The 26,527-nt window shown below is 43.1% G+C and overlaps 1 protein-coding gene across 5 annotated transcripts in view; it reads right to left on the bottom strand.

Annotated features, from left to right (window-relative positions):
- Positions 1–26,527, bottom strand: part of unc13c (unc-13 homolog C (C. elegans)) — a 585,292-nt gene that overhangs the window by 485,247 nt on the left and 73,518 nt on the right. For all 5 annotated transcript variants that reach the window (XM_078530361.1, XM_078530365.1, XM_078530363.1 and 2 more), the window contains 2 exons: positions 19,253–19,328; positions 11,901–12,060 (listed from right to left, as the gene is read on the bottom strand). In XM_078530361.1, coding sequence (XP_078386487.1) covers positions 11,901–12,060; positions 19,253–19,328 — 236 coding nt within the window. The remainder of the gene's footprint in view (positions 1–11,900; positions 12,061–19,252; positions 19,329–26,527) is intronic.

Consider the following 26,527-nt stretch of genomic DNA (forward strand, 5'->3'; position numbering starts at 1 on the left):
AGCAGGAACCGGACATTGATTTTGACTGGATTGGCCAATTAGGGTACACTTGCCTTCCAATTAAGGAATGCAGGCAGGCTCTCGAAGCTGAAAGCCCACCATCTCCGTCCAAAGACCCAGATGCGGAGATCTCGCCCCCATTTCCCACAGATCCAATTGTTGCTGGCAGGGATAAGAGGGCTGGGCGTGACTCATAGGAGGGAAACTCGAACTGAGCAGACAGTTTGAATTTGGTGCCAAGTTCAGACAGACCCGAATTTGGCTAGTCCAACGGCCTAAACCGCAGCATGGGAGTCACAAATTTATGCAGTTGGCAGAAACAGACCATATCCACCCTTCAAGATTCCTCCAGTCTCAAAACCAAACACATGGATCAAATCCAGCCTCAACACTCGAGCAAAACCCTTCCACTCAGCAGAGGTTGGTCACATTATTGGTCTGAAAGCCAACAGACCCTCAGTGCCATCAGTGACCAGGAGGAACGTCATGCATCATTTTGCATTGGGAGCACTAGAATCTATTTTCAAATCACTAAGACAGCTGCAGCTTTCCATTTGCACAAGTGTGCGGATTTCTCCCCTCACCCATTTGGAGAGGGTCTAAAGGAAGCGCCACAGTTGGGTAGCAGCACGAGAATGAAGGATGCCGAGGGTTATCCACACCATTATTGAGGCAGACTGCGACAGTGATGATGTTCACTGGCACGGAGCTGACGAGAGTGAAGAGGGCACTGGTGGGTGCAGATACGATCAGGATAGAAGTTGTACACGTATCTCAATTCTCATTTGCAAATACTCTTGAGAGCTAAAATGAAAGTATGTGATATCTGTGACTTTCTAACTGCCTATTTCTCCTCGTATGCTCAGACGAAGGAGGCCCGATACAGTCAGCTCGTCACCTTCACGAGTGAATGGATATCAGCTGGGCAAAAGGAGCGCATGACTCAGGTGCCAATGCAAACTTCCCGAGTGGGTGGAAGCAGAAAGGTTCTCCGGGCCACCCGGAGGTGCCTGAGGCCCTTCCCTCCACCCCAGCCCCGCCTCCCAGCCCACCCCCCAGCCCCCCCAGCCCATCACAGTTCTGAAAGAGTGATAAGGCCATCAAGAGGCTAAGAAAAGAGAGAGCATCCCGACACCAGAGGGAAAAGCTGCCGGAGACTCAGAATGCGAAGCTACAAAATGAAATTGTGGCGCTCTCAGAATCGGGTAACTTATTTGTATATTACTGACATCCCTTTTTGTGACTAAAGGGAAACAGATGTGTAAATTTGCATTGACCCAGTGGCCTCCCAGAATGGCACGAATGATTTTTTTATCATTGCAGCAAGAATGTCAGTGACAACAACAGCTGGAGCCCCAACAACATCAAAGCAGAGTCACCCCCAAATGCTTCCAAGCCTTGGAGAAACAGCTGGCAACCTGTACACCCCAAATGATGGCAAGATAATTTAATCATTTTCAGAGCATTGCCTGAGTTGTGGCTACAACTGCTTGTAGATGTAGATCAATAAGAGAGCAATGACTGCGGTGTTAACCTTGCCTACTGCCAATTCACTGGTACCTGAACTTTAACAACTCACCAATTGAAATATGCGATATTTTCCTTTTTTAAAGAATGGGATACTGACCTGTCCCTGATTTGACTTTCAGATGCAACTGATGGGTGGAATCAAGATCCCAGAGCAACTTGGGAATTCTCTCCATGGCCAGAGGACAAATTATTTTTCTGTTACATAAAGTTTAATTTAATTGTGTTTTACCAATAAAAGTTTGAAACTTACTGCCAGTGTCTCCGTTTCTTCACTAGTTGTTCACAATTGCATACATGCTAATGCACAAGGCCTTGGACCACTGGGGTGGGATTCACCAATTACCTTTCATAAATTGGACTGTTTTCACAGCAGAGGAAAACTGCTCAGGTGATGACTGTTTCCAAACAGCAACAACCAACCAGCCAGCAACCAGTGGCAGCTGTTTCCAACTGAGGTCAGTCAGCTGTCCAGCAACTGGGATCAACATTCACGGTTGCCGACTGTTTCGCCTGCTCCAGTTGAACTGTTTTTTTCCCCTTCTGGGGTATCATAATTCATTACCATTGGTGTAAAAGCAGTGTAACTGACTCCATAGATTTGGGACTTCAGTCTTTCGTTTATAGACTGGTTGATTTACTAAGTTGACTACACAAGGTAACCCAGTGCATCAGTGAAAACACAGCATTCTGAGCAGCTAAATGCTAAGCTCGAGATTGGTTAATGACACTCTCAGGACACACTCCAGCTATCATGAATCACCATTTCAGCATGTCACTAGCAATGGAAAATTACCCACTGAGAGTTCACACAAGGAGGGTCAGAAAATAAAATAATAAGTCAATTATACTGAAACTTTAAGGGTATAACTTTATGGAGCCCACAAGAGCAGGAAATGTGGCATTAATTATGTGGGATGTAAAATTTCTATTTCCCAAAGGCAGGCTGAGATGCAGTGATAAAGTCAGCGTCCGAAAAATTACACCGGCATGTGGCGGGTTCGTACTTATGTTACGATAATGATGATATGTTTGCATGTCATAAATATTCATTAACCTAAAACAGTTTTCAATAAAGCCCTACTCTTGGGATAAAGTCACTGGCACACGAGAATCTCATGGCACCTGGTTCATGATTGTTTAAAGATGGTGTGCAACAACTGGCTTTGTGCATGTGTGCAAGGTCAGAACTTTCCCTTGATTAATTCTATGGCACACAGGAGGAGAACAGGAGAGTGGATTCTTGCATGGCGGCTTGGGACTGACAAGAGCGAGTCAGTGGTAACGGGGGAGGGGGTGGGGGTGGTTATGGAGTGGGGTCAGGGGCATGGAGGAGTGAAGGGGGAATGGCCTGCCATCCTGGGTGTGGTGGGGAAACAGTCAGTCAGTCAGGGTAAGAAAATCAGGGGCCTAAATTCAGTGCTGTCCAAACATGTGTCCGTCTCAGAGTGTTGGCTGGCAAAGTCCTTATAGGGCCTTGAATTCACCTGCAGCATTTCAATTACCCCATTGAGAGTGATTGTGAACAATGTCCTTTACAATACATAGAAGGGAGGGCCAGCTGAGCCTGCAAGTTCAGCCAGGTCCCAGAGAGTGGTGAGCAAAACACTGGACACTAACATGAACATTCAATAAAAATTGAACACAAAACACGACTCTCTTCCTTCCACGATAAAGGACTAACTCTCCTGTAACCATCGATGCATGCCAACCATGAGATATGCCAGTACATTTCGCTCTCTGACTAAGCTAGTCTCAACAAAATAATGATGATGTGCACATGAATAAAGTGAAACCAATATAATGTGAAATATTTACAAGTGAAATTTAATTTTGAAAAACACTGTGTGCTCTCAAGTTTTATGCTAAAAGCAATGGAGTTGGGCAGGAAAGTTTGGCTGTGACATAGAGCACCCCTGTTTGACCAGGAGACTAATAGTTTGTCCATAGTTGCAGCATCGTCAGCAGATTTCACCAACAAAAAAAAAGCTTCCCCAATCACTAAATCAAATGTGTTTTGCATGCACACTGCTAACGCTTCAGATTTTAATTATAATCACATGGGAAAAGGCAAAAAGGGAGAAAACGGATTTGGTGCACAGCTCCGGTTACAACGTTGGGAATAGCACATTGTTGACAAATTCCAGCTCAATGAATTAGTAAAGATTGATATTATAGATTGAGGAAATCATACCAAATATATTCAAACCATGTAATGTGAATAAAAAAAGTGTTTAAACATGATGAAATATATTACAAATCCACTGGTACAATATTGAAGAGAATAGAGAAACAAGTTACAGTAGAGAATAGAAGGCTGAGAAGGAAACTTATTGAGGTATATAAGACTCATAAGGCAATTAACAAAGTTGAACCCTGGGAAACGACAACAGGCAGGGCATGGATCAAGTTCAGAAGGGGCAACGTAAATAGGCAGGTCAGATATTACTACCGCACACATACGGCAAAATTTAACGGTCTTGGCAGTGGTCTTTTCCAGTGGCAACCTTGCGGCCACCATTTTCGGAAGCCCCAATAGAATTCAATCCTATCAGGTAGTTAACTGCCTGTAACCAGGGCTTCTGTGCCTTTAAGGGGGGGGGAAGATCCCACCTCCAGCTGCCAGTCAATTGGAGGGCTGGCAGCTCTTCAATTCCAGGAGCGCCAGTGGCTAATATGTTGCAGCTTACCCTGGAGCAGCCATCGTGGACCACGCCCTACAGGATTCCCGGGCCAGTCAGGCAAGCCCTGTTGAGTCGGTAGCCCTCCATAAGTCACAGAGTGCTTGATTAGGAGAAGCCCCTACTTCAGCCTGCAGAGAGACCATCAGCATTTACCAGGTGGCGTCCCCGTGTAACGCATGCCCACACCCCCCAGTCCACCACCCATCCACTGATAGAATTAGCGGCCATTCAAGGACTTCAAATGGCCTCTGGGCAAGGCTCTACCTTCTGACAAAATCAGTGGGAGTCCGGAAGGTGACGGGGACTCCACCCCACCTCCGCACCTGCTTGGGGAGGAGGGGATGGAAAATGAGTGAGGAATTAAATTCCACCCATAGGGTGTTAAGTGTTTGGAATGGACTGTCCAGGGGGCCAAATCACAGTTGATAACATCCGTAATTTAAAGAGAGGGTTAGCGTATACTTGGTGAGAAAAATAAGAGTTTTCCATTCTGACAAATGCTCACAGGCCCTGAAATGTTAACTAATTCTCTCTGCACACATGCTATGCTGCCAAACCTGCTGGGTATAACATTTTCTGGTTTTATTTTTCCATTTGAACTCTGGGACCAGACAGATGGATCTAAATGTCTTTGTTGGTCGTACACTTGTCTTTGTTATTCCTAGTTGCTTTTGTTCATAGAATGCAGAATGAAGTATTGCAAAGCAACATTATTTGCGCCAAAAGGACCCCAGTATCTCAGTTAAAAACCAGAACAAAAAATGATGGGCCAGATCTTGTTTGAAATAATGGCTATAATGTTGATGGTGCCCAAATCAGCCAGCAATTTAGGGGACTAAAAGATACCTGTGATTTGAGTGTCTTCAGAATTTGCTGTTGATTTTCACTGCTCCACCATTTACTTCACACAAACAGCACATCGCTGCTGTTATTTTTAAAGAACTTGCTTCGTTTTCACATTAATTTCTTATTAAACTTGCCACAAAGTTACATCTGGCAATTAATGGCATAAGTATCATTTTATCAACATAAGAATTGCTAATGCAGTGTCATTCTACCTCTGACCCCGAAATTTAACAATTGTGGAGTCTCATTGCTTCTAGTGATAAATTCCCACCAGAGATGCAAAATGTTTTTAAAAATATTAAAACAATTTTTTCTAATCCCCCTTACTTTTCCATCTTTTCCTGATTCTTAATCCAATATTTTTTCCCTCTCTTTCTTTCTCTCTTCTGAACCTGATGTGATGAATTCACCCACTCTAATTCACCCTCCTAATAAATCCTTCCTCAGTTTCTTTCCCAACCTTCAAGTTTAATTGTTTAAGGAAACATCGTTGCCCCACCAGTTGCTCAGGTCCCAGGTGCCCCATTACCCTTATCTCACCACATTATCAACTTCCAACAAATTAGGGCACAATATTTTTTGAGCTGAAGAATGCACAAAAAAAAAGTCAAGGATCAGAAGATGTCTTCAGTTCCTCTGGATCAGGGAGGAGAGAGAGGGAGAGAAAAAAATCTTGATGCTCCTGATTACCTCACATACACTTCCAGCAAGGGTCATCAGGTTTGATGGCTCAGTGTTTAAATAGCCTGTCAAAGCTCACTCTAGGTCCACACAAGAATAATGATTACTTTCCCCCATTTCTGCATTTTTCCTATAGCATAGTGTTTTTAATGGCTTTTGTATTTCCCATTAATGTCTGAGAGTCATAAATAATTGTAAACGTCGGCTTAAGGTTATTTGAAGCTGAAAGACAGTACTGGCCAATACTGTCCATGATTTATGTTCTTTTCTGCTAAGTTCCTTCCCCATTTTCTTACAGATGTTTTAACTTTTGTGCATTTATTGTCATCAGTATGCATTAATTGTGTCACTGGAAACAACTCATCAGCACTAAACACAAATCATTCCCATTTCACATAACTAAGGAACAATATAATTCCTGCCTGCCAACACAACTTCTCAGCTCAGAAACAAATCATTCCTGCTCAACAGCAACAACCACCTACCCTACCGCCCCCCTGCCCCCAACACGAAGAGCTAATCTTTCCTGGGCAATGCGGCTCTACAAAAAAAATAATAAATAAATCATTCCTGGATTGCCAGCAGAGCTCCTTAGCACAAAGATCCTACCTGATTCCTGCTTGGCAGCACAGCTCACCATCTTCAAAAGCTACCATCAGACCAGCTTGGCTGCCAACAGCTAGACATCTGCCTCTGGCTGAAAGATCCAATTAAAAAACTTGGCACTTTCTCAGACAAGAATATTCCAATGTAAGCTGTTATTTTTACTACTGTCCTCTTCCCCTTCCTCCCACAACAACTCCAGCTGCAGTTTGTAACTCTACATTCTTGTTAATAATTGCTGACCATTATGAAGATCTCATACTCCTTTGAAGTATATTCAACCTTACAGCAACACCAATAACTGCTTATCATAGTGGAAGTAGTAAGATGAGTTACAGAATTCTGGCACTAAATGCTATTCAGAAAATGTCAGGCTGAAGCTATTTGCTACCAACATCTGCTTTACATTGTTGCATGTCAACAAGGGTAAGTTGTATTGCAATCACTATAACCTCTTAAACACTAGAAAGTTTTCAGTATCAGATATTTTTGACATGATTGCCATTTTCTTTTGATTGTAATAACGGAGACTATGGGTGCAAATTTAATTTCTGTAGCACTGATGGTATTCCATAAGCCTTGCACCTTCCTGGTTTGTGTGCCATGCCACCAACCGCTTCCGATGCGCCCTCGAGAAGGAAACCCATGTGGTGTCCCCAACAAGCACCGATATATCTAATTCAGTGAAATCCTGGTGCCGCAGAGCCCTCCTGGCTGAGATGAGATGTCAGACTTCATAACTTAGACCACACAGATCCATTAAATGAATTCAGACGTCTCTCTGCAATGACACAGCGTTGAGCTGCAAACTGGGCCCTTGATCAGTGATATATAAAAGGGCCACACACACGACTTGCAGGCAGGGTTATTTTGAATTATCTTAGCTTAGGCTGGAGCTGGTGGAAGAGAGTGTTTTTAAGAGTTGATTTTTGAGAGCTCGTGCTTAAGTCAGAAGACAGAGGAATCCCTAACCCATATATGGAGGCAATGATTGCAGTACAGTTTAGTCTGCAACATGACCAGGAAATGAAGCAGAGGATGCGGAAAGGTCTATATAGAGGGTGGGGGAGGATGAGGAACAACAGGAGGCATCCTGGAGCCCTTTTAACTATACAGACTGAGAGAATGGATTAACAGCCTCTGATTTCAGTAATACAAACTTCCAGAGACCTACATTTCCCCAACCTTACATTATCTGAAACACTGCATCACAGCATCTGTTAAGTCATCATCCAACAATAAAGACCACCAACAAAAACCTTTACATCGCATTTTTATCCAACAACACATTCAATTATACAAACAAGACTGAGGTATTCAGCCTTGTGTAATCCCTTAGTGCATGTCTTGCAGCTGCAGCATAGCTGATGAAAAGGTTGACTTTCACTGAGAGAAATTGCAGATTGTATTGCAGGATGCCTTCAAGCAACTCTGGGCCACGAGAAAACCAAAACAGAATTACCTGGAAAAACTCAGCAGGTCTGGCAGCATCGGCGGAGAAGAAAAGAGTTGACGTTTTGAGTCCTCATGACCCTTCAACAGAACTTCTGTTGAAGGATCATGAGGACTCGAAACATCAATTCTTTTCTTCTCCGCCGATGCTGCCAGACCTGCTGAGTTTTTCCAGGTAATTCTGTTTTTGTTTTGGATTTCCAGCATCCGCAGTAGTTTTTTGTTTTTAACCAAGTTCATGTTGGTTGTATTTTTCAGGCTTTCTATGTGGGTGTGGTTTTTAAGTATAGGTTAGACAGCAATCTGGCTGAAGAAAGATGACAGCTATAGCCTGAGTAGAACATCTCATTGTGACACCTCGACCTCTTCAGTATTGGGCACTTTCATGGGGCTGCGCCTTAGATGTTTGTTGGAGGACAGGCCGCTGGACTGCTGAGAGAGAGCTTGCATGTCACTGAGCACTGAGATTCATAACAATGATGGCAAGCAGTCTGAGTCTGCATAGCAGCAAGCTGGGCTTACATGGGATCAAGCATCTCATGATCTCAGTCTGAGCTTCCACTGCAGCAATCAGACAGTGCATAGTTTCTGTCTATACGGCAATTGAAACTGAAACAGCGGCCACCAAATGTTTAATCACAGCTTGGTCTGCTAGTGCAATCATGGAGTTGATCATCACTTCCATGGTAGAAAGTATGGACTCCACGCTCTGCACCGTGCTCTCTGGCACTTTGGAACTGGACTCGACACTCTGCGACAGTACATCGCAGAAGGCTTTCTGAGAAGCCTGCCAATGCAGCAAGCATCTCGTTCTGCATGTTCAACAGCCACCTCCTGCTGGCTGCCCCATCAGGCCTTCATTGGAGACCCCGGCAGCAGAACTCATCCTCTGGGGAGCTGGCACATATGCTACCCTTCTCCCAGCCTGGCTGCAACCCATCCATTCCTGTCACACACCACCTTCAGAATGACATCACTGAATCTTGGAGTGCTCTCCCTGGGCTGGTATTTCACTCCTTTTTCATTCTTCAAAACCATGTTCTGGCAGCCTTCAGCTCTGGAGTGCAGCTTTCCTTTAAAAGGGATAGACTGCCTTTAAGAGCAGAAGGCTGGCTGCAACACGTGCTAAAGGGAGTCAGTAACGCAGCAGACATTTTGCCCTACATTATGATCATGACAATGAGGTGCCAGCATGGAATTTATGCATCTCCAACTGAACCAGTAAATTAAGACCCCATTCTGGTCAAGCAGGACAAAACAATCTCTAGCTTTGTGTATTTTATTATTGACTAAAATTATGAATTAGTTCTCAAGACAAGCTTCCAAACTGAAAACAATTGGATAATATCCACAGAACGTACCAGCACTTTGTTTATCTCTTGATCAGAACTTCAATTTCTCTAACGCAAACTAGCTGAATAGTCAAACTTTTGTTGCTGTTTAATATGTCCAAGCTGTAAGAAACCAGTTTTTTGGAAAAATTTGAAGGACATTGAATTTTGGACATTCTTCCTCCTGAGTTATTTTTAAAAGTTAGCAATATTAATTCGGGCTGTGACTATGCCATTCTTCACAAAATCACAGGCTAAGATAGATGTCCAACAAGGAACACCTGAAGGAGGGAAGAGATACTTTGTATATCTAAGTTAGGAACTGCAGTTGCCAGGCTGAAGACTCTTGCTGATTGGTTAAAAACACCTGGCCTGAGAAAAGTATTATTTGAACATCTTAAACAAAAAAAACCTCTCAGTGACATAGAGAGAGAGTGAGTGTGGGCGCACCTTAGAAGCGAGCTGAAAGAGAGGCTCTCTTTCCCTTTCTGCCCCACCTTCGCACTAAACTTTCCTCAGAAACGTCTCATTGGAATAAATCATCTGTTATTTTTGAAAGCCTGCTAAATTGTGATAAGTAAGAGTGATCAAGGACAGTTTCTCCAAAGAATCTGTCTGCAGGAACTTCCAAAGCTATTGTGACCATAATTCTGTTAGATGAACAGAGTCGAGATCTCTTTGAATTTTATCCTTTTAAAAGAAAATTTCTCGTACTCCAGCCTCTGCAGGGGACTGTGTTTGTTTTGTTCTGTTTTGTGTTTGTGTGTGAGTGTATGGGGGTGTGAATATCTGCATTTTTAAAAAGGGGAAACGTTGTTACACTTCTAAAGTACAACTTGTATGTTAACTAGTTTATTAACTTGGTTTTTAAAAAGTAATTTGTTTTATAATAAATCAATTTTTTTGTGTTTACTGAAAGAAGCTTGGTTAGAGTCTTTTTATACTGGGAATAACAGTATCAAATGTAACAATTCGCCAGTTTTGTGAGCGAATTAAACATTTAAACTATTGTTGCGACCCATGGAGAAGTAGGGCTGGAATTGACCATGCACTCCTCCCATCATGGTCCGTAACAAAGTCACAAAGAATAAAGTTCTAACAGTGGTTAATCTTTCTAGTATTCCTAAAAAGTCAAACATTATTGCCAAAAAATTTTACAAACAATGGGCGCAGGCAGCTGGGTCCAAAACCCCCTAAACATTGGCCCACTGTGATTAAGAGGTTGGAGCAAAAATAAGGGATCTGGGATCAGGTGTGGCGATTATCAAGAGGGTGGTTAAATGCACCATGGTGTTGGTTGCCTTAGAGCAAACCCATTTCAGACAGCAGATGTCAAACAGGTGTTGGGACCTTTACTTCAATATACAAATGTTGGATTCTCCATGGGTAAAAGGAGGCTTCTTGTTTGCCCTTACCCAATAACATGGGTGACAGACTTCCAATCGTAAAGCTGCTTATGCTTCCTACCAACCATGTTGGGGCCCTAAGTGCCCACAGAATGTCTGAAATACTGGGTGTTGCATATTGCAATTTGTAAGCATATATGTAATTATATCACGTGATCTTATGAAATGCTACAAGAATTATTCCATATTTTCGCTTTTTCATTCTTAGCAAAGCTTCAAATGTAACCGTTATTAAATTCCAAAGGAAGCAGACTGACATACTAAACATAATTATTAACACAGGCAAATGCAAAGAAAATTTATCCCAAAATATTTCTAGATAGTTTTTTTTAAAAAATGGGCTTTGAATTACCTTGTTAAATACTGACAAATTTCAGAAAATATTAGCCATGAAATAATTTACATCTGTCTTTAAATTAAAGCCTACTCTGCATCCCAAAGTCAAAGTGCCTAAACTTTGGGGCATCTCACTCCTTGACAATACCATTTAATTTGAAAAATTTGCCAACATATTTAACAGCTGTGTGTGTGTTAAATCAGCTGAATTCATCAGTTATTGAGAACTCAATTGATGATGATTAACAATCACCGAGGTCTCCTCAGGTATAATGCAAGCTCATTGACAGTTTTCAGACTCTCCCACTGCATAATGCTCTTGGAGTGCTACCAGTGTCCAGACTGGAATGCTATGCCCCAGCAACTATTAAAGGGTGGTCTGCTGCTTGTGAAGCAGCCAGTGGTTTTTGGGTTCCAGATGTGTTGGACACTTGGCCTCCTTGCAAGAATTTGCCTATAAACCAAAAACGCTAAGGCAAATAAGAAAGGCAGCCTTAAAAGGAGCCATCTGGATCAAACTTTAACATTAAAATTAGGAATGGCAGTTGTGCATCTGGAGTGCTACTCTGGTGCACCAGACACAATTATATAAATCTTAGGGCTAGAATAAACCTTGAGCACATGTTATACACATAACAGCTCTTTGGACCCACAATGAGCACCAACCAAATCTGTTCCAAGGCCTACAAGGTAAAAATGGAAATAAAATAGATTTTTTTTCCAAAACAATTTCCAATTGGTAGGATACAGGTAAAACGACACTGAGCATTTAAAAGCAGAGTAACTGCAGTTTAATAATATGACTAACTTCTACCAGTTTACAAATAACTCGTTTAACTACTGGTAAAATCCCATAGGATTAATTTGAAGAAACTGGTTGAGAAAATAAAACAGCTGTCAATTATCAAAATAATTGAATGTCCATCATGGGTATCCAGGGAATTTCAGTGAATCAAGGACAAAATTTTAAAAATGCAAACAGTTCTCAGTTTTCATGTAATTAAAAATATTCAGAAAATGAATAAATATTCTACCTTAATTCTTTCCCTGCTAACAGTCTCTGTTTGGTTTTGGAGTACAAGTCAATTAACCCAGAACGGTGCGTCAACTGTCCATTTCCAGCTTTTATTGATGAACCATTAGGATCGCTTTGATAGTCATAATGCAAGTCTTCACAAGTGCCGTCTGCAACTGCTGTAATGAAATGACCAAAAAAAGAGTGAAGGTGAAACTTGACCATAACTAAAACTCTAACGGTCTTGAAAATAATTTCAAATTACTGCACTGCATTCAATAATGTCATTGGAATCCTAACAGCAATTTCAAAGGACATCAGTCCTGCCTGATCTGTGCAGCTGCATTGGGCAAGAAGATAGTGGGCTGCACAGCAAGATCATACAATCAGGTTCCAAACTCAAAGGCCACTTGGCAAGATGCCAACCGTAGCCGCTTCCCACAGGCAAGGAAATACACAAGATTGGGATTAGGGAGCTAAGGAAGATGGAACAGAAAATAGCCAAGGACAATAATTTCCAGAAGTAAATGACACTATATTTGAAGAATGCCTCACTGATCTCATGTTCAAATAAATCATTTCAATGAGTACCCTGAAGAGCAGGTTTTTACCAATTAGTTGGAAAAACCTAACATGATCTAGAAATTCCAACACACCTATTTTTGATCACTTGGGCAAAGATTGTGATGTCCGAGGCATCTGATATTGGGTCATGGAACCAGTGTGGCATTACAGCCCACTGGTGAAGAGTGGAGACAACAGCTCGGAAAGTCAGGCCATTAGAACTGCAGTAGCTTTCAGGCAAATGGTCCCAGAGACCCAGCTGTGGATTGGAGAGCTGTGGGAGAGTGAAGGGACACAGGGAATCAAGATTGGGGGTGTGGGGGGGTGGAGGGGGGGGGAAATGAGCCTGAAGTCGTGCAAGAGGGACACTGAGGCCAGGAAGACTAGAGATCGGGACAGCTGGGAGGTCAGGAGTCAGGCATTTCGCAAGCGGCACCAAATGGAGGAATCATTTAAAGTGCGGTCAGCAGGAGCTCCACCAACTCCACATTCAGCTGGGTTGCTCACCTTTGTTGCAGGTGTTCCAAAAGGTCAACTTCCCCAAGTGCAGACACTAGTGCTGTCAGTTGCCTCAAGGCAAATAAATTTTGGAATAGAGACCCCAAACAAGTACAAGGCTCCTTATTTGCTTACACAAAGGTAGAGATATCTGGTTTGGCCAAGGATAAAGGGCATCTTTTGTTCGTCTTTTCCCCTTCAGGCTGGTGATGCATTTCCAAAGTGTACGTGCTATTTTGGGGTCTTAGTAAGTCACGTAGAGCTTGAAAAACTGTTAAGAAACAGCTCAATTTGCAAGCCAAAAACATATTACACACCCTGTATCAAGTACTTAAGAAAACAAATGATTGAAAAATTAATTTTAAAAAACAGGAACAAGAGAAATCCAAGGCTTCTCCATGAGGCCAGTAAGAACTGCCTGAGATCCTTCGGGCCCATGATCTACCTACTGGCAGATCTGGCCTGACAGGGCAACTGTCACTGATCCCCTGTTCAAGCCTCTGACTAATATTTGTTATGATCCTAGACCAGGCCCCCAAGTTTTAATGATGTACACGTGAACTAACAGGCAACCTGCGGAGGAACACACCGCATCTGTCATGTATTGTGCAGTGTGATCAAGACCGATTCCACGGATTTCTCAGCAACCCACCCAGACATCAGTAAAAGCCGTGAATCAACCAATCTCGTTGGAACTCTGTCTCTCCCACCAGGGATTCCAGTCTTTGCCTTCGAAGATCTCACCTTGGAATTCTCTCCAAACGTCACTCCAACTAAAATCGAATTACCTGGAAAAACTCAGCAGGTCTTGCCAGACCTGCTGAGTTTTTCCAGGTAATTCGATTTTTGTTTTGGATTTCCAGCATCCGCAGTAGTTTTTTGTTTTTGTCACTCCAACTAGGATGGCCTCAACGATGGATCACCTTGCAGGGTTTCAAACTCGTCTCCTGAGATTCCGTTCCCCTGGATTCCCGAGTATACCCTCAAGCGTCAACTCAAGCACAACTTCAACTCTTCAGCTGTGCCGAGCAGAATATGACTGCTCCAAAGGGGTACCTTCACCCCAACACCTCAGTACGAAAACACTAACCCTCTTCTTAGACCTTCATTCTCCTGAATCCTCTTCAATCGTCAGGACTTCTCCTGAGCCTCCTCCACTTAAAAATTTGCGAACCACAGCCCTTTTCCTGCTTGGGGCCTCTTTTGCTGCTCCTTTTTATTTTTCCTCAATTTAACTGGGGCCGTTCTCCATCTCCCACCTAGGACACCGCCCCCACCCCCCCACTGTGGGGACTCTCCCTGTCCCCTCTTCCCCTGTGGGACACTTGCCTGCAACGGTCAACACAATGGTCACACAATCCAGGTTTTCATGCCTTCTGAAACGTACAAGGTTCTGAGGGGGCTTGACAGGGTAGATGTTGAGAAGATGTTTCCACTAGTGGGGGGAATCTTGAACTAGGGGACATGGTTACAGAATAAGGGGACACTCATTTAAAACTGAGATGCGAAGGAATTTCTTCTCCCTGAGGTAGAGAATTCCAGACATTCACTACCCTGAGTTGTGGAGGCTAGATCACTGAAAGTATTTAAAGAGGAGGTTGATAGACTTTTGAAATATAGGGGAGTTGAAGGCTAAGAGGGGCTGGCACTAAAGAGGAGTTGAAGCCTGGGACAGATCAGCCATGATTTTACTGAATGGCGGGGCAGGCTTGAGGGGCTGAATGACTTGTTCTTTTGTTCTTCCCTTTTTGCACAGACCCACTGGGACCAACCTGAACCCAAAGAAATCAAAATGCCGAATTGTGCATGCACAGCCAACTCCCCATCTGCGCGCCCAAGGAAATGCCAAGGTCTGTCAGGATTTGGAGTTCCCGATTTCCCGCTCTCTGAAGTGGCGAGCCTGGCTTCCATAACATATTGCAGCCAGGTCCCTATCTACATATTTATAGAAAAGCTTTCTCTGGGTGTCATGTGTCCAAAATAAGCAAGTTAACATCGGGCCACGGGAGGACAGCCTGGATCAGGGGGTCTGACGCATAGAGTAGGCAGATGTGTCAATCAGCATTTAACTGATTTGATGCCAGCCATGCCATTTTGTAGCTAGTTTCTCCAGCTAATGCCCTCCTTTGCCACGTACAGTCGAACCTGCATTTGGCAGCAGGAAGCCCCCACCCCCATAACGCTATTTGAAGAGATCATCAACGACCTGTAGGTTAGTTGCCGATTGAGCTCTACTGGCTGTTGCTACGATTATATAAGTGTTTTCTGCTTTCTAGAGTTCTTTGAAGTTGCTAAAGTTTAGGGAGTGGTGTGGCAGCTGCTGAAGGACTTCAGCCTGATTTTAAGGCTTCTGTAAAAACCAGTTGCACCCATGGGTGTATACATGCCCCTTGGAATTCAGCAATGACAGGGAGAATACGCAGAGGTGACATAGTTGCTGAAAAAGGGAGGAAGAAAAGAGCTCTAAGCAAGAGGGCAAACTCACCCACGATATTCAGGGAGCAATTGGAGTTGGAGATACTTGCAACATCTTAATTTGCTGTTGTCTGTTGCATAATGGAGGTCACTGAGACTCTCTATTCAAAGAGAGTTGACTACATTTCATTCCTTTTTGTCAGAGAGCAGAAGGTGGAGTGAACACGTAGCTTCGCAAGCATTGCGGACTCCCCCATGGCGTAGGACGCAATTGACTGCACACACACAGCTTTTGTAGGCAAAACATGCCAACTCTTGAGATGTATCACAACTGAAAGGGATTCTAACTCCCTCAATTTCCAGCCGCCTGAGGTACTGGAAGCCTTGCATAATAGTTAGTACCCTCATGGGACCATGGAAAAAATTTAGAGGGGTTTTTTGTTTTTTAAAAAGGCAGGAAACATCTTTGTCGGATAAAGTGAGGGGTAAAAAATACCATGGCATTCAGGTGTTAGACTGACTGATTTAGTGCACCTTGAGATATACATGCTAAGATACATTCAGAGACTCTGCACTCTCAGGGAGGAGTTTTGTGATTTTTTTTTGTGATGTGTTTTTTTTTTAAGTCAATGGCATATTTGTCTTAGCCGTGGCTCAAATAGTAACACTCTTGACTGAGTTCAAAGATTGTGGGTTCAAGTTCCTTTCTGGATCATCTCAGGATTCAGGCAGCATAATAAAAACCTCCTCTGAACTATGAGAAATGAATCTCATCAGAAATATATTCTTCCTTAATGTAAGTGCAAAAGAAATTTGCATTCATGGACGTTCAACGAATGACAATGGACGTTCCTACAATTAAATCATTTCCCTCGAATTAAAATCTTATTGCAGCAACATAGTGGTATTTGTTGCTGGACTAGTAATCCAGAGACTCAGGGTAATGCTCTGGGAACTCAGGTTCGAATGCCACCACAGCAAAGGGTGGAACTTCAATTCAATACAAATCTGGAATTACAAGTCTAATGATGACCATGAAACCATTCTCAATTATCATAAAATACCATCTGGTTCACTAATGTCCTTTTAGGAAGGAAATCTGCTGCCCTTACTTGGTCTGGCCTACTTGTGACTCCAGACCCACAGCAATGTGGTTGACTCTTAAATACCCTCTGAAATGGCCTAGCAAACCACTCAGTTGTGTCAAACTGCTACAAAGCCTCAAAATACAATGAAACCAGACGGACCACCCAGCTTCGACCTAGGCACCAGACACGACAAACTCAGCCCTGTCGACCTGCAAATTCCTCCTTCCTAACATCTGGGGGCCAGTGCCAGAATTGAGCGAGCTGTCTCACAGATTAGTCAAGCAACAGCCTGACACGGAATCATATCTTACAGATTATGTTCCAGACACCACCATCATCCCTGAGTATGTCCTGTCCCACCAGCAGGAGACACCCAGCAGAGGTGGCAACGCAGTGGTATACAGTCGGGAGGGAGTTGCCTTGGGAGTCCTCAACATCAGCTCCAGATCCCATGAAGTTTCATGGCATCAGGTCAAACATGGGCAAGGACACCTCCTGATCCTACTGATTACCACATACCGCCCTCCCTCAGCTGATGAATCAGTGCTCCTCCATGTTAAACACCACTTGGAGGAAGCACTGAGGGTGGCAAGGGCGCAGAATGTACTCTGGGTCTCCATCACCAAGAGTGGTGCGGTAACACCAATACTGACGTAGCCAGCTGAGTCCTAAAGGACAAAGCTTGCTAGAATAGCCTGCGGCTGGTGGACAAGAGGGAAAAAAAAACTTATCCTCACCAACCGGCCCGTCGCAGGTCTGCCCATCGGTAGGAGTGACCACCACAAAGTCCTAGTGGAGACAAAGTCCCGTCCTCACATTAAGGATACCCTCCATCATGTTGTGTGGCACTATCATCTTGCTAAATGGGATAGGTTTCGAATGGATGGAGCAACTCAAGACTGGGCAACCATGAGGTGGTGTGGGCCATCAGCAGCAGCAGTTTTGTACACAATCAATCACAATCTGTAACCTCATGACCCAGCATATCCCCACTCTACCATTACCACCAAGCCAGGTGATCAACCCTGGTTCAATGAGGAGTGCAGGAGGGAATGCCAGGAGCAACACCAGGCATATCTAAAAATGAGGTGCCAAGCTGGTGAAGCTATAACACAGGAGTATTTGAATGTCAAACAGTATAAGCAGCAAGTGACAGACAGAGCTAAGCAATCCCACAACCAACGGATCAGATCTAAGCTCTGCAGTCCTGCCACATCCAGTTGTGAATGGTGGAAGACAGACAATTAAACAACTCGACTGGAGAAGGCAGTTCCACAAATATCCCCCATCCTCAATGATAAAACTTTGCATTATGAGCATATCTACTGACAATTGCTCTGAATAATAAATACCATCCTTGAATGGCATCTGCTAATATTGCAAAGCTTCAGGCAATTACCTGCTGTTACAAAGAGTCTTTTAAGCTGAATACATTACTTTTGCAATAATTTTAAGTGAACATCATGCTATAGTTGGCACTCTGCTTCAGTTACATTGCCTTCAGTAAAATCAACTCGATATGACAGACTAGCAACACAGCAATATTGTGCCAGCTACAGGGCAACTAAATGCAAAACTCTCCTTAGTTCTAATTGGCACAAGAGAGAAGACAAAGAAAAAAAGAGAAAAAGGGAGAAGGTAGAAAGATGGGCATGATTTAACTAACACTACCAAAACACATTAAAGTCATTAATTGCATTTTTATTTGTGGGGCTTTGGGTACAACTTGGCTACCTATGTAGCAACAATGGCTACATTTCAAGATTCATTCAAGAGAAATTCATAGCCTATGAAGCATTTTGGGGTGTCCCAAGGATTTGAAAGGCGCTGTCTAAATTTACGGGGTTTTTTTTGTAAGATCTCCCAAGGTGCTGACACTCTTTCGAAGAAATGCAGAGGCACTTTTCCCAGAGTCCTGGCCAATATTTATCCCTCAATCAATACCACCTAGTTTGCATAACAGATAGTGAATTTAAAAAAAAAAATATTATAAAGTTATTTGAGCCAATTAGTTCACTTTCCTTGTGGATATTTTCTAGGCTTTTGGTGCGCAGGTGATTGGCAGGCAAACATTTTTAATGGTATGAAAATTATATATATGTAGGGGGGAGTCTGACCGTCAGGATCTCTAAAGATTAACCATTTAAATAGAATTAAAATCAGCTATAAAAGTTCTTTAATTGTTTTCTGTTGATTTGGTGTGTCATATTATTGATGATGCCTTTGAAGAACGGCTTTAAAAAGTTATTCAGCACAAGGGTTCACTTGAATCATTATATGCTTAGTTGAAGCTAGAGTACCAGCGCTGTCAGATTAAATGAAGCTTCCAAATCAGTAATCATCATTCTGGCAGCAGAACTCACTACTTATTATAAATTGAAGTCAACAAGAGTTCAGTCAAAACAAAATTTCCTGTAACACTTCAATTTTTAATTGGAGAACCTCAATAGCAAGGTTCCCTCGATATGATTTTTTCATTTTTGCCTGTTCCCGCTCGTGAAAGGGCCTGGAACGTGGGCACAGGTTTAAAATAATTATAAGAAGCAGGAGTGAGAGGGGGAGGAGCATTTTTAACACAGTGAGTGGTTGGGGTTTGGAAAGCACTACCTGTGGAGGCAGGTTCAAGTGAAGCATCCAAAAGGGAGTTAGATTGTTAGCCGAGAAAGGAAGAATGTGCACGGTTACAGGGTGAAGGTGGGGGAATAGCACCAGGTGAGTTGTTCATTCAGAGCTGGTGCAGACATGATTGGGCAAGTGGCCTCCTTCTGCACCATAACAATTCTGTGAAATACTGCAATATACTTACAAGTTCGAAGGACAGGTAAAGATAACTGGACCTGATCAGGATAACTTTTAGAATGGATAACATTTCCATTGGTTTCCTGAAAAGTGAAAGAGAAGATATTAAGAAATACCTTCACACGCGTTGAAGCTACCTTCATACGCTCACTAACCCTCATAACAAACAAGCCCTGGTCTCAGCTAAATCTTTTTATAGTTATATGAGGCAAGATGATGCCCATAAAAATCACACTGTATGCTAAAGGCATAGGAATGGATAATGCATTTGTCTGAAATTCCTCTCTCCACAATTTTAAAATGTTTAAATAACTCCTCTTGAATATCAGGCAATTCCAGACAAACTTTTTAAAGCATGGGATGCCATTATCTCTCAAAGCAATTTCAAGGCAATTGAAAACTACTTGGCTAATTCGCCATAACCAAAATTATCCTGTGCCTTAACTATAATATTCATACAAGTATAGAAATACATCACCAAGATCATGCAAAATATTCAAACAAATTTAATATGAAGTCTTGCAGGTAGCAAGACGTTTACAAAAGTGGAGGCTGCAGTGTGTGCTCTGAAGATGATACCCAGAATGGCAAACAAATAACCCGCTTTTGCGTGCGTTAACAAAATGCCTTGTTTGACCAGGCTATTCTTCTGCATCACAGAAAAACAACTGCATTACAACGCAATCTACAAAACCACACCACCCTAGCCCCCACAATATCTACCCCATTCACACTCAATCCACAAAAATCCCAAAACTTAAACACATTATTAACAAATTTCAAAAGGTTATTGGGTGTGTTGGATCCAGTGCCCTTGATTTGTTGGGGCTAAAGGATCTGGGCTGCACGCTTGTATCGGAGTGACCGAGTTGGTACAGAGACAGAGAACATCAGGAGATCGGTGTCAGAATAAACACATGTTGTTTATTTACAAACTAAACTCAGCAGCTACACTTGTGCTCACAACTCAAAACTCAGTCTTCGCTCTCCAGTGCCTAACTCAAGACTTTCCCCACAGCAGACGGTAGCCCACGCCTCTCTGCTATTGGGTATTAAGATCATGTGATCTTACATTACAATACTTGTCTTAAAGGTTATTACATATCACATTACTACAGGGCGTCATTAAAATTGTGTGTGGAGGGAGTGTGAAACTGGCTGGGCTCCAGGGACCAGAGTTAAACCTACCCGGAGTGAATCAAGATTTAATAATTCTACACGAAGCGTGAGCAATTTCAACCCAGGATCTTAAACAGAGTAGGGTGGCACAATCTGCGTAATTTCACATCATTTCACCCAAAATTTTCACCCTTGCTCAGAGACAAGAGAACCCTGTGCCACAAACAGAAAATTTACCCTTTGCAGCAGAAAGCAATCTTCAGGGGTTGAGAATAAGACATTTTGCTAAGCAAAAATGAATGATGTTCTACTTTGCACAAACCCAAACCCGGCTCAAATTGGGGGTACATCATTTTGTTAAAATGGAAAAGTGTCCCAGTGCCTGGCAAAGACAAGTAAAAGCACAAAACACAAGTACAAAACTCTCACTTAAAAATATTGCATATTTCATGATATATGGTTCTTCTTGAAAGCTCTTCTTTGCAATATCCAGCTCTAAAACAAACTAGGAGTAATTTGATAATGCTCATGCAAAGTTCTTACCAACACACTTCATAAAATGAATATTATGCTGCTAAAAGCCAAACGGAGACAGGAATGACAACAGCATAAAAATGAAAAGCAATTCTGGCAGTTTTCTGCTTTCAATTACTCTTACATGAACAACAAGTAGCATTGTACAGCACCTTTACCACACTAGAACGTTCCAAGATGCTTCACAGGTGCATTTTCAGACAACAATTCACACCGAGCCACAGAGATATTGGCACAGGTGAAGAGGTAGTCAAAGAGGTAGGTTTTAAGGAATATTCAACTGGAAGAGAGAGGGAGGCGCATTGAGATTTAGGAAGAGAATGCCAGAACTTAGGGCTGAGGCTGCTGAAGGCACAGCCGCTAATGGCAGGACAATTGACATCAGGTATGCACAAAAGACCAAAATTGTAGGAACACAGAGCGCCCAGTGAGTTGTAAGGAGGGAGTTGGAGATAGAGGACTGAGGCCATGGAGAGATTTAAACACTAGGATGAGATTTTAAGTTTGTGGTCTTGCCAAACTACGAGCCAATGTAGGTCAGTGAGCGTAGGGGTGGGTGAATGGGACTGGTGCTAGGTAGAATGCTGGCCACAGAGTTTTGGTTGACCTGAATTTTACAGAGGCTGGAAGTTGGGAGATCATCCAGAGGAGCACCAGCATAGTAAAGTCTAGAGGGAACAGAAGTATGGATGAGGGCTTCAACAGTAGATGGGCTTAAGAACAGGCTATATTATGGAGGTGAAGGGAGGCAGCCTTGGTGATGGAAATTTTATGGGGTTGGAAGTTAAACTCAGGTTCAAGGGGACACAGAAATTGCAAACCATCTGGTTCAGCCTCAGACAATGGCCAGTAAACAGAGGTTGTGGTCTATGTACATAATGGCACATGGTGTATCTTAGCAGTATGCTGTAAGTAGAGACTAATTCATCATGAAACTAGTGCAGTTATGGCCTCTGGTGCCATGAAATTGTGCAAACTAGGTAAATGAACCGATGCCAAAACAACATTATTATTGCATAACTAAAAAGTAAAATGCCATATTTTCTTGTAAACAATATCCTCAGTGTGAAAATGACCTATGTATATTATGTACTCAATAAATGCTGTAGCATACTTCTAAATTTAAATACACTGAATTGCCTGCAACGTTAATACATCTTATACATAAATTGCATGTGCTTTCACCATTTCATTCATTCTATCCATTTTCTTTATTCATTCATGGAATGTGGATGTCACGGGCTAAGCCAGCATTTATTGCCCACCCCTAAATACCCTCAAGAAGGTGGTGCTGAGCTACCTTCTTGAACCAGTGCAGTCCATGTAGTGTAGGTACACCCACAATGCTGTTAGGGAGTTCCAGGAATTTGACCCAGTGACAGTGAAGAAACGGCATCATATTTCCAAGACTGAATGGTGAGTGGCTTGGAGGGGAGCTTCCGGGTGGTGGTGCCCCCCTGTGTCTGCTGCCCTTGTCCTTCTAGGTGGTAGAGGACATGGATTTGGGAGGTGCTGTTGAGTTCCTGCAGTGCATCTTATGGATGGTACATACTACTGCCACTGTGCGGTGGAGGAGGGAGTGAATGTTTGTGGATGGGGTGCCAATCAAGCGGGCTGCCTTGTCCTGGATGGTGTCAAGCCTCTCGTGATGCTGGAGTTTAACTCATCCAGGCAAGTGGAGAGTATTCCATCACACTCCTGACTTGAGCTTTGTAGATGGTGGACAGGCTCTGGGGAGTCAGGAGGTAAGTTACTTGCCGCAGGATTCCTAGCCTCTGACCTCCTCTAGTCCAGTTCAGTTTCTGGTCAAATGATAACCTCCAGGATGTTGATAGTGGGGGATTCAGCAACGGCAATGCCATTGAATGTCAAGGGGTGACAATTAGATTCTCTCTTGTTGGAGATGACCATTGCCTGGCACTTGTGTGGTGCAAATGTCAGTTGCCACTTGTCAGCCCAAGCCTGGATATTGTCCAGGTCTTGCTGCATTTGGACATGGACTGCTTCAGTATCTGAGTCATCGTGAATGGTGCTGAACATTGTGCAATCATCAATGAACATCCCTACTCCTGACCTTATGATGGAAGGAGGGTCATTAATGAAGCAGCTGAAGATGGGCCTAGGACACTACCTTGAGGAACACCTGCAGTGATGTACTGGAGCTGAGATGACTGACCTCCAACAACTACAACCATCTTCCTTTGTGCTAGGTATGACTACAACCAGTGGGAGAGTTTTCCCCCTGATTCCCATTGACTCCAGTTTTGTGAGGGCTCCTTGATGCCACTCTGTCAAATACGGCCTTGATATCACTCTCACCTCACCTCAGGAATTCAGTTCTTTTGCCCATGTTTAAACCAAGGCTGTAATGAGGTCAGGACCTGAGTGGCCCTGGCGGAATCCAAACTGGGAATCAGTGAGGTTATTGCTCAGCAAGTGCCGCTTGATAGCGCTGTTGATGACCCCTTCCATCACTTTACTGATGATCAAGAGTAGACTGATGGGACAGTAATTGGCTGATTTGGATGTGTCCTGCTTTTTGTGTACAGAACATATCTGGGCAATTTTCCATATAGCCGGGTAGATGCCAGTGTTGTAGCTGTACTGGAAGAACTTGGCTAGTGGTGTGGCAAGTTCTGGAGCACAAGTCTTCAGTACTATTGGCAGAATATTGTCAGGGCCCATTGCCTTGGCAGTATCCAGTCCCTTAAGCTGTTTCCTGACATCATGTGGAGGGAATGGAATTGGCTGAAGGCTGGCATCTGTGATGCTGGTGACTGGCGGAGGAGGCTGAGGTGGATCATCCACTCGGCACTTCTGGCTGATGATTGTTGCAAATGCTTCAGCCTTATCTTTTGCACTGATGTGCTGGGCTCCTCCATCATTGAGGATGGGGATATTTGTGGAGCCTCCTCCTCAAGTTGTTTAATTGTCCACCACCATTCACGACTGGATGCGGCAGGACTGCAGAGCTTAGATCTGATCCGTTGGTTGTGGGATTGTTTGGCTCTGTCTGTCACTTGCAGCTTGACATGCAAATAGTCCTGTGTTGTAGTTTCACCAGGTTGGCACCTCATTTTTACATGTGTCCAGTGCTGCTCCTGGCATACCCTACTGCACTCTACATTGAACCAGAGTTGATCCCCTGGCTTGGTGGTAATGGTAGAGTGGGGGATATGCCGGGCCATGAGGTTACAGATTGTGATCCAGTACAATTCTGCTGCTGCTGATGGCCCACAGCACCTCATGGTTGCCCAGTCTCGAGTTGCTTGATCCATTTGAAATCAACCCCATTTAGCACAATGGTAGTGCCACACAACAGAGTGAAGGGTACCCTCAATATGAGGATGGGTCTTTGTCTCCACAAGATCACTCCTACCGATATTGTCATGGGCAGATGCATCCACGGCAGGCAGGCTGGTGAGGATAAGAATTTTTTTGTCCACCTGTCACAGACCAATTCTAGCAGTTATGTCCTTTAGGACTCAGCCAGCTCAAGTCAGGAGTGGTGCTACCGAGCCACCCTTGGTGAAGGAGACCCAGAGTACATTCTACGCCCTTGCCACCCTCAGTGCTTCCTCCAAGTGGTGTTCAACATGGAAGTGCCATCCAGGGATGGTGATGTCTGGGACATTGGCTGTAAGGTACGTTTCCATGAGTATGACAATCAGGTTGTTGCTTAGCTGGTCTGTGAGACAGCTCTCCCAATTTTGGCACAAGCCTCCAGATGTTACTGAGGACGACTTTGCTGCCTTTGTTGTTGTCGTTTCCAGTGTCTAGGTTGGTGTCAGGTGGTCCGTCCAGTTCCATTCCTTTTACACTTTAGGAGATTAATACAACTGAGTAGCTTGCTAGGCCATTTCAGAGGCAGTTAAGAATAAACCACATCGCTGCGGGTCTTCAATGGTATATAAATATTGGAACTACACATGTAGGCCGGACAAGGCAAGGGCGGCAGATTTCCTTCCCTAAAGATGGGTTTTCACGACAATCGTAAGTTAAACTTTTAATTCCAGATTTTTATTTAATTTAAATTTTACTGTCTGCTGTGGTGGGATTCGAACCCAGGTGCCCAGGCCATTACCCTGGGTCTCTGGGTTACTAGTCCAGCAACAATAGTACTACACCACCACCTCATACCTGTAGATTTTCTGTGCTAGCCGCTAGAACCAAATTAATTAATTTATTATAAAACAAAAGCTAAGGAAATTGGAAGAAATAATGGTGAGAAAGCAGAGGTGAAGATAAATAGTCAACAGCTGGAACAGGTTGTGGAGGAGTTCAGAGAATCCAGTTACAAATAGCGAGTTGTAACTGTAAAAGAGTGATTCTCCTAATGACATAGGATTAAAAATTAAAAGCAGAATTCATCTGCTGGAGAGAAGTTTATAAACATGCCTGGGTATAATTGTGCGCCAGGGATAACATTATGTGGCATAGGATATGGCATGTCCTCTAACATGAAGATAGCCCTGAAAAAACAGGAACTGGCCTCGACGTCAGCAAAGCACTGATAAACTGTAAAATACCACAATCTAACAATGGAAAGCCTTACGGATAACCCTAAATAACTTGTAAACTGAATCCTGGGAACTGAGTGTAGTGACTACTATCTGTATCTCAGTATCCTGTTTGCTTCAAGGATGCTGATTAAAATGAAGGATGTTGACAAAAACAAAGATGTTGTCCAGCACGAGTGTTCAACATGCTTCCTGTTGGTTCAGTTCTTTAATAATATAAATATTGGAAATACACAGCAGAATTTTTAGAGTTGTTGGATTCACTCCAGCATTTCTCAAGGTAAGGGCATGGCTGCTGTAGTGTAGCAGCATTCTCCCCTTAATTGGGATAGAGGTATCTTGCTGGGCTCTGTAGCTTTCTACTCGGGGATTTAAGGTAAACACTACTTTAAATGTCAATGGATATCTTAAATATCGCTCTGTAACATTAATAAGGCATGGATTTCTAATAGAAACAAGATTATACTTACCTTTCCTAGAACTATCAATATTATGATTACCATCAAAAATGAACTGCATGTTTGGTTCTTGAATAAAATTTAGAAAGTACATTGCCCCAAATAGTTTTCTGTATCCAACTCGAGAATCCAGTTCTGTACACTCTTCAATGGAGAGGCACATTGTTGAGGAGAGATGCCTGGACTCTTATAGGTTTTTATAATCTAGCCAAAATGCGTTTAAAAGGCTATCTAGGGGACAGTAATGTTCTCTGGTGGCTCTTATCTTTTAGGAAGAGTTGGATCAATTCTTCAGACCCATTTAAGCATTTGTGGGGCCTGTCTTTCTCAAGCTTAAGTGATTGTGATCATCCGAGGAGCATGCCTGATCCAGGGGAGTCCCAAAGAGGCTAGGATTATAATCCACTTCAATGTATCACAATTTAAATCCTTGGGAAGCATCTTGTCAGATGGTTAACTGGCATAAAGAATTCAGAGCTAGTGTAGCAATGGCAAAGAATACATTCTCCAAACATGAAGTATTGTTCAGCATAGGTATGAGTAGAGATCTTAAGACGACAATTGCTAAGACTGTGGTTTGGAGTAAATAAAAGCAAAATACTGCGGATGCTGGAAAACAGAAATACTGGAAAAATGATACTGCCAAATCTG

The sequence above is a fragment of the Cetorhinus maximus genome, chromosome 26 (genome assembly GCF_964194155.1).
Source record: "Cetorhinus maximus chromosome 26, sCetMax3.hap1.1, whole genome shotgun sequence".
NCBI lineage: Eukaryota > Metazoa > Chordata > Chondrichthyes > Lamniformes > Cetorhinidae > Cetorhinus > Cetorhinus maximus.